Source organism: Eptatretus burgeri, chromosome 5 (assembly GCF_056783735.1).
Source record: "Eptatretus burgeri isolate ZD-2024b chromosome 5, Ebu_testis_v1, whole genome shotgun sequence".
NCBI classification, from domain to species: Eukaryota; Metazoa; Chordata; class Myxini; order Myxiniformes; family Myxinidae; genus Eptatretus; species Eptatretus burgeri.
Window position 1 is genome coordinate 63,887,454 of NC_140965.1, and position 9,653 is coordinate 63,897,106.

A 9,653-nucleotide genomic window follows, 5' to 3' on the forward strand; every position below is an offset into this window, starting at 1 on the left:
AAACCCTCACATAATTTCCTCATTCTGCTTTGAACTCAATCTCTCTGTATTTTCATTGCAATTACAAATTAATACGATACCATTAATATAACAAAATACAAACACTTGTGAGGTAAACAAATATTGATGCCGTTCTCACGTGACGAATATGCTAGCGAGAAAGGGTGGATAAAAAAACACTTCGTACGGATGCCTTTCACAGCCGCTGCTTTTCAGAACCGCTACCTTGTGAGCTGAGCCGAGCCGAGCTGCGATCCTTGTCAAGCTGCTTGTCCATCGACCATTAGTCATGGGAGCTGCAAGGGCGTCCCCGTCGTCAAACCACGAGCTATTGGCGAACCATTGGGGCGAGTTGCCCTGTTACTAGCCTGACCAGATGGGATCAAGGGAGAATACAGCACGCAGCCTCCTGGCACAGCAACTCCAGAAGCCCGTATCGGCACGGCACCGACACATCCCTGCATTCTCTGCGTTACCATCCCCCCCCTACACTTATGGACCAGCATGTGCCCTTGTGTACGTGCAGGGTAAGAAAGTGGTCGCCAGCAAGCCTCGCTCTGCCTCTCATATTCTCATACTCTTCCCTACTTTTCCTCAGAATGAGTCTGATGCCGCCATCTCTTATGTTTAGTCATAGATAAGATTGTCTTAAGTGGGCCCAATAAGTGCGAGGGTAAAGGCTCTGCTCTGTGTCTCTGTCCAATCCACTGTATATATGTGTAGCACCCTCACAAATACCCTGCACATGTGTTTTACCATCACTTGTTAATAAAACCTTTTTGTATATAGGTGCCACATGAACCCCCTCCCTCCTTTTGATGTTCCTTCACTGAAAATAAACCCCGACATGTTCTTGCAGCCTGTTCGTAATGTCTTTTCCGTATTGGTTTAGCACAGTCAACACTCGGTGTTAGCCTGGGACATTCTACCCCACTAATTGGCTCACATGACTTGCCGGTGCTGCACCTATCTGTTCTGCTCAGTAAAAGGTCACCAGGTGTGGTGCCGAGGGTTTGGCCTCTAGTTAGGTTGCCGTACCAACGGAAAGGTATCGCAGAAACCTCGAAGCATAACCCTGCTCGGAGTTATTTGTAGTCGGGAAGATAAGCCCGGGAACCCCCCACGTGGTAGCCCGAACCCCTGTTCCTTAACAATATATATATATATATATATATATATATATATATATATATATATATATTGTATATAGAGGGTGATCCATAATTAAGATCTTTTAAAAATAATGAAATGCAGTACTCTTGTTATTATAGGTCGAGCATTAAAAAAAATAGATTGAAAGCTTGTTAATTGCCATTAATATAATTTTTTTCTTTGCTTTCAGATTGATCCATTATGGCTGAGAAATTAAATGTTTTACAAAGAGTGTAGCATGGTATGAGGTTTGGCAGTCTGTAATTGCACTTCAAAGATGGTAGCGGCAAGAAATGGGAACACATGCCACTTTTGATCCAGAAACTATTAAAAACGGTCACCAAAAGCTTATAACAACTGCTTCAGTCAAAGACGTAAGAAGATCATGAAGACATATCACAGCTGTTAGTCATGCAAGTCACACAATTTTAAAGGACTTGAGGTGGAAACCATACAAACGTCATTACCCCGCACACATGAAGTGAAAAGTGGGGTTAAGCAATGGGCTCACTTCTGTCTGTCAGTCCGTACATCTACAAATATCAGTTTATGATCGAGGACCAACTTAAATTCAATGTTATGTTTTGAACATGAATCTGAACATGAATCGGAAAACAAAACTGCAGTTTAACCGGACTTTGGCTCTGAATTCCTCCCGATCATGTATGCGCAGAGGGTGAGATTTTTTTTACTCTGTCTGGCAGTCAAAATTGAAAATCATTCCAAACAGGAAACTTACCGTTTTTAAGGACATCATAAAGGACACAAACAACAGACACGAAGAACAAATGTAACACGTCAGATTGGGTGGTGTAATAGTAACTATGTCAATGGTGGTAAACTTCTCGAATTAATTTTTATACGACCTTTACAATCTTTATTTTACTTCAATTAATTATATAATTCAACATTGTAGAACACAAATCTCCTTATCAATTCCAAAAAAACTCTAGATTTGCAGTACTTAGACGTATCAACGGTGCTAAACCTCTGGATTTTTTTATACGACCTTTAAAATCATTATTTTATTTCATTTGAAATATATACTCAAACACTGCATGGTGTAAGGAGTTCTATGAACTATCTAGTTATGTTCAGCAGTTGTTTCCAGATGATTGTGACAAGAGGATGCAGTTTAGTGAACATTTCCTTCAATGGATTTATGACTGTCTAGTTTGTTACATAACATTATCTGGTCTGACAAAGCTGTTTTCCAAGTTGGTGGTTTTGTCAACAGGCATAACTGCCATTACTGGTCAGGAAATAATCCAGAAACAATAGTCAAACACAGCCAAAGTCAGCCAACACTGCTTGTTTGGTGTGGCATGACTTCAACCCAACCCATTGGATCTCATCCTCCACAATACAATAAACTAACAGAGATACTTGGAAATGCTTCAAAACTTTCTTCTTCCAAAAATTCAGCAATGTATGAAACTATTTTTTTTATTACACACCATGCAGCACATGGAGATGGAATTGGGAGGGAGCAGTGTACAATAATTAATTGCATAATTAAAATAAATAATCGTAAAATAATTGATTTCTCAATTGCCGAATAGCATACCGAAAACCACCACTGTTTCATCCGAATCTGTAACTTTTTGAAAATAAAGTAATTAATTGATTAATCAATAAATCAAAAATACTCTTTATAGCCAAATCACTTGTTCACTGTCATGTCAAAATATCAGTTTCCAAGCTTAAAAGGTGCCTGAGATATTGCCCAAATGAGAAATAAATAAATAATGAATACATCGATAATAATTAAATAATTGATTAATCAAAAAAAATCTACTGTTTTTGTTAAAGGACATCTTCACTTTTGTCCCCAAATTTCAGCTTTCTTGCTCAAAGGATGGCTGAGATATTGCCTGGACAAAGAAGAAAGGAAATAATTAAATCGATTAATTGATTAATCAATAAATCAAACAAGTAGAGATACATTCAAAGTACACCGCCCCATGCCAAATAAATAAATAACAAATCCTCCAGCGTGCGACATTGCCGGGGCACCTTCGGCGTCCGGTGATGCCGCCATGCAGCACATGGAGACATAATTGGGAGGGAGCGGTATACAATAATTGATTAATTGCATAATTAAAATTAATAATAATCGTAAACTAATTCATTTCTCAATCAATTAGCTAATTGCAAACGAAAACCACCACCGTTTCATCCAAATCTGTAACTTTTTCAAAATTAAGTAATTAATGTAGAAATTAAATAATTAATTGATCAATCAATAAACCAAAAAAACCCTTTATAGCCAAATCACTTCTTCACTGTCATGTCCAAATTATATCAACTTCCTTGCTTAAAAGGGTGCCTGAGTTATTGCCCAGAGAAGGAAAATAAATAAGTAATTAATAAATCGATAATAATTAAGGAATGAATAAATTAGTTGATTAATCAAAAAATAAAAAAAAGGTTTTTGCCAAAGCATATCTTCACTTTTGTCCCCAAATTTTAGCTTCTGAGCTCAAACGATAGCTCAAATCTCGCCCAGCCAAACAAGAAAGCAAGAAAGCAAGAAAACAAGCCGGTAGGCGACGAGGGATCCGCTAGGATCGAAGCGCTGGATACGATGCTTTTCATTCTGACTGATCCACCGACGAAGATTCATTGCCAAGACGTATTGGTTCACATACAATTCCTCTGCCTGGCGTATTTGCGTGGCGTATATTGCGTATTTTGCCAACTGGCACTCCTCACAGGACTACCATTTGAAAAATAAAACCTAAATCAAAAATTGGCTCGAGTAAAATTTTCTAAATATCTCGAAGTGTTTAATTCCGAAGTCTCGTTTCTCCACATTCAAAACTGTAGGACAAGTATTGAAAATAGTGAACGTAGGTCGAGAAAAAGTATTTTTTCGAATTTTGCGTATTTCAGCCCCGACACCCTTGGTGATCGAATCTGGAAAAATGCTGTGGTTCAATTTTGTAGTAGTTATTAAACTCTATCCATACACCGAATGTGAACGTTCCGTCATCGATGGTTTCCAAGGTCAAGGTCACTTAACATATTCCCTGGTTCACCACCTTTCCGCATTCGGAGGGCTGCCATTCGGAAACTATGAGAGATAGAGGAATGTTATGCTGTCGCGATAACTAGATGGGGATGCAAGGAATAGGCAGGAGTTGGTCCGGTCGCTCTACCTATCATAGAAGCCGCGCTACGTCAGTTACCGTTTGGGTTCTTAAAACCCGGTTTTTCGGCTGCTGCATAGCAACGGGTGGTTGCTTAGCAACGAAATTCAAATGTGCACACTCCCATCGCATATGGCACCTGGTCGCCAAGTTTCATCGAAATTGGTTTGCTGGTTTGTGCTGTGGAGCCTCGTGTTGCAGGCACACACACACACACACACACACACACACACACACACACACACACACACACACACACACACACACACACGGAAAACCCGACAATAACGGATATCTAGCAAATCCCAATAACTGATACTATAGAATTGAAGACTCACCATGTGACGGTTTGACGGGTCGACGTTGTCCGTTTGATGCACCAGATTCCACTTGCCATTCTGATTGGAGTGGAATTGGACTGGAGCGAGCTTCTGCAAAGTAGGTGCTTGTTGACAAGTTTACTGCAGTAATTGCATATTGTGGGCGTCCGAGATTCAATGTCCATAACGTTCGAGACCTTCCGAGGTAAAAGCTGTTGAAGTTCTCTTGCGACATAAATCACATGCTGGGTATACCTACAATAGAAGAAAAATATGTGCTCGATCATCGATGTTACTCAGTTATCCATCAAAATCACAATATTAAGTTTCTCGACAGAGGTAGAATTAATTACGATAAAGTACATATCCGATGTATCGGTATAACAAAACATTGAATGAGAGGTTTTATGAAGTTCAAACGAGGTTCTCATGACGAATTAGACTTAAAATGGAATAAATTCATCGCTAACAGCACATCTGTAATTAATCTCATGATAAATATGAATATGCTCTATTATAATAATTCCACCCAGTGGACCCTCTTATGGGACATTTTCACAAAAGCGGGTCAGGTAACGGTAAAGACTGTCCGAGAATTTTTATCAAGCATATATTCCCCAGTCAGTGCAGAGGCCTTATGGTGATCCTGAGTTGCTGACATCATTTGAACATTTTTCTTGGCCTTATAAGGGGTTCACAAGCACTATTTAGAGAATATCAAAGAAAGTTGATTTTTGAGTTTGTTCTTTACCGTTACCTGACCCGCTTTTGTGAAAACGTCCCTTATAATACCCCAATTTTCAACCCCCCCCCCCACCCCCGTCTCGAAGGTCGAGTTGATTTACACTGGTCGATGATGATTAAATAAACGTAAATGATGATTAAAGAGCCATCAGTATTGTGTCGAATATGCAAAATGCAGGAATTGCAAACTGAAATGTGAAGGCGCTGAATTCGAAATAAATATTACACGAGTTCAGAGTTGGAAGTGAACGCAGGAAGGCGATATTTTATGTCCGCAGAAAAAGCTTCGATGGTAAATACTGAAGCAAGCCTTCTTTTAACACAGCGACTACAACCATTTGTATGTGGCGACTGATTAAAGGTATCAACCGTATCATGAAATGATTTTCAGAATTCAAAGACAGGCTGCGACACAATTAATTCCCCGCAGTTTGTTCGAATTTTCGAACCGTATTGGCTAGGCGTAGTCAAGGCCTCAGATGGTTGCTAAGGAGCCACGCCGAGTTGCTAAGGAGTCAAAAAAATACGCTGCAGCGACATTCGGCGATGAATTTTCATGTTTTCTGAATCTAAAGCGATCAAAACGGACCGTTTGTGGGTCACACAGAGAAACGAGTTAAACATATACTCACCGAAAGCGAAACAGAGTCGATTTATCGTTGTGCAACGAAGCAAAAGCGGTGAAAATCGTCGAACCAACTGACGCCACACGAGTCCACGAGGAACGGAAATGAGTCGATTTCCAATGGTCAGGTATAAAACATGAATCGTCTCCTCGAGGCTCGAAGTCACCGGCCCGGAGACCGCGCTCTTCGTACAAGATGGTGTCAGTGATCGTTGGGACAATCGAATCTCAGTAGTAGCTGGCCAATCCGAGGGCGTTTGACTATCGGCTGACGTCACTGACGACCAATGACAGCTTCCAACCATCGATGATTTTGTCGACTCATAAAAAAGATGTCGGCTGGCCGTTCTCGACCCCAGAGTGAAGCTCTGGGAACGAGCGTGAGAGAAGTTGCGCTGATTGGCCGCTATGAGGCCGATCCCAAAACTGAGCTATGATTGGTCCAAGCAGTCACGTGGTCAAATTTTCATTGTTTTGGCACCCATCGGTTGTTTTGGTTGTAAAAATTCTCAGCGTTTTTCGTCGTATTCTACACGTGTTTTGTCTTCATAACGGTGTGAACAATATTTTGGACTTCTATTACATATATTTCCAGAAGCACAGCGAAGCAAAGGTTTCAGAAAACTGTGAAAATCGTCTTCTTTCGTTGTGAAACTCGTCGGTGAAATATTTCGTTTATCGAATGTAAGCCTTGCTCTGATTGGACGCGAGCGGCCGCATGCGCAGTGCGCACTCGCCTGTGAGGAGAGATTTGTCACGCTCGTTCCCAGAGCTTTGCTCTGGGGTCGAGAATGTCGGCTGGGTATTTCATGAAACAAATAAAGTATCATACTCGATGGGGATGCAAGGAATAGGCAGGAGTTGGTCCGGTCGCTCTATCTATCATAGAAGCCGCGCTACGTCAGTTGCCGTTTGGGTTCTTAAAACGTGGTTTTTCGGCTGCTGCATAGCAACGAAACTCAAACGCGCACACTCCCAGCGCATATGGCACCTGGTAACCAAGTTTCATCGAAATCGGTTTGCTGATTTGTGCTGTGGAGCCTCGCGTTGCAGACACACACACACACACACACACACACACACACACACACACACACACACACACACACACACACACACACACACACACACACACACACACAAAACCCCACAATAACGGATATCTAGCGATTCCCAACAAGTCGCAGTACATTCAAAGTACACCGCCCTCTGCCAAATAAACAAATAAATCACAAATCCCCATCACGTGACATCGCCAAGGCGTCTTCTGCGTCCGGATCTACTGTTTTTGTTTTTGTTTTTGTTTCTACTAAAAATCTACTGTTTTTGTTAAAGGACATCTTCACTTTTGTCCCCAAATTTCAGCTTTCTTGCTCAAAGGATGGCTGAGATATTGCCTGGACAAAGAAGAAAGGAAATAATTAAATCGATTAATTGATTAATCAATAAATCAAACAAGTAGAGATACATTCAAAGTACACCGCCCCATGCCAAATAAATAAATAACAAATCCTCCAGCGTGCGACATTGCCGGGGCACCTTCGGCGTCCGGTGATGCCGCCATGCAGCACATGGAGTCAGAATTGGGAGGGAGTGGTGTACAAAAATTGATTGATTCATTGATTAATTGCATAATTAAAATGAATGAATAATAATCATAAAATAATTAATTTCTTAATCATTTCTTAAATAGCATACCTAAACCACCACTGTTTCATCGGAATCTAACTTTTTTAAAATTAAGTAATTAATCAAAAATATTAAATAAGTAATTGATTAATCAATAAATCAAAAATACCCTTTATAGCCAAATATCAACTTCTGACCTAAAAAAAATAAAAAAAGTGACTGAGATATTGCCCAGATGAGAAATTAAATAAATAAATCAATAATAATTAAGAAATTAATCAATTAAGTGATTAATCAAAAAATAAAAAATACGTTTTTGCCAAAGCACATCTTTACTTTTGTCACCAAATTTCAGCTTCCTAGCTCAAAGGATGGCTGAGATATCGCCTGGGCAAACAAGAAAGAAAATAACTAATCCATAAATTGAATAATCAATAAATCAAAAATACTCCTTTTCGCCAAATCATTTGTTCACTGTCATGCCAAAATATCAGCTTCCAAGCTCAAAAGGTGCCTGAGATATTGCCCAGAAGAGAATTAAATAAATAAATAATTAATAAATATATAATAATTAAGTAATTAATCGATTAATTGTTTAATCAAAAAATAAAAATAGCATTTTTGCCAAAGCACATCTTCACTTTTGTCCCCAAATTTCAGCTTCCTCGCTCAAAGGATTGCTGAGATATCGCCCGGACAAACAAGAAAACAAATGGAGTAAAAACTGAGTACTCCCTTCATTCGGCACCCAGCGCCTACATATGGAATTAGGAAGGAATGGTGTACAATAAGTTGGTGCCCCTCCGTACTTCTCAATTCAAGTTCATACTTGGTTAGAACCCCACTTTCCACACAGATGGATCAGGCGACTTGTGTACAGTAGTGGTTGATCGTCCCAGGTCTCTGAATGCGCATCAAATTGATTTTCTGGGACTTTGTTGAAATGATTCACTCACTGGTTCAACGTCTGCTGCACTTGTGCTTGGTTGACCGGTACTTTTCTATTTCTCCTTAAAACTCTTGTACTACTCTCTGATACAAGTCCGCGATGGCGGATTCCTTCCATACCTTTTACGAAAGTACACTGAACTTGCGTGCCGGATCTCATCTTGATGAACCATTTGACACGCTGATCTTTCTCCTGTGCAGTCGCCATTTTCTTTTACATTAAACCACCAGACCTGAAAATAAAGAAAACTTTTTGAGTTTCTTTATCATATAAAACAAAGGGTATCGTTGTATCATTTGTGGTACCAAATATATTAACAACCAAAGTTGGCCAGGTCTTTTTGGAATGTATTACTAGTACGAGGGGCCCACAACCATCCTTGACCATGCTGTGGAATGGCGGCCGAGGCCCTTGTGCGAATGACATGATGGATGGACTCTCAATCTTCTCCCCCCTCCCTCACCCTCCCATTCCCATCCTCTCTCATGTCTGTTATCTTCTGAGTGGTGAGTAATACACCTTTTGCAAGATGGAAGTGAAACCAATTACCGTTCTCATAAATTGAAGGTTGACTTGTGAAAAACATAGTGCTGCTTGTCATTTTGGAAATACAGAACGAAATGTACAGCACTGCATTCAAAATATAATTAAGATTATGGATGTTATCCGTGCTAAATAATGGCAGGCCAATCCCAGGCATTGAAGGCGAAGTTTGAAATCTGTACTTTTCAGCACAGGTCATTATGGGTCTTCATCTCAGGATCAAAAAGAAACAGTCTCACCAACGAATTACTGAGCTGGTTTGCTTTGGATGACCTTTTCACCTGCAAGAAATGAAAAATACAATTTGATTTTAACACATTGTAAAGCCACTTTTATCTTTAAGGTTCATGCAACTGTTACCAAGGTATTCATAGACAGGTTGAGGCTATACTATTGCTCTTTAACACTGATGATTCTCCATGGATAAACAATGTGAACTCAGTGATGACTGTGTATGCATTTTCATTTTTAAAATGGAGTAGGTAGAGCCTAAGTACCCATTACCTTCATAATTTCCCTTCTCCTTTTTCCTTTCCACT

General features: G+C 40.0%; 1 protein-coding gene across 1 annotated transcript in view; it reads right to left on the reverse strand.

Moving 5' to 3' along the window:
* Positions 1 to 6,358, reverse strand: part of LOC147026560 (rho guanine nucleotide exchange factor 7-like) — a 144,518-nt gene extending 138,160 nt beyond the window's left edge. The window contains exons 1-2 of the mRNA XM_085882090.1: positions 6,001 to 6,358; positions 4,643 to 4,879 (exon numbers count right to left, since the gene is read on the reverse strand). Of these exons, the coding sequence (XP_085738216.1) occupies positions 4,643 to 4,645 (3 nt within the window). The 5' untranslated portion in view covers positions 4,646 to 4,879; positions 6,001 to 6,358. The remainder of the gene's footprint in view (positions 1 to 4,642; positions 4,880 to 6,000) is intronic.
* Positions 6,359 to 9,653: the final 3,295 nt, after the last annotated feature.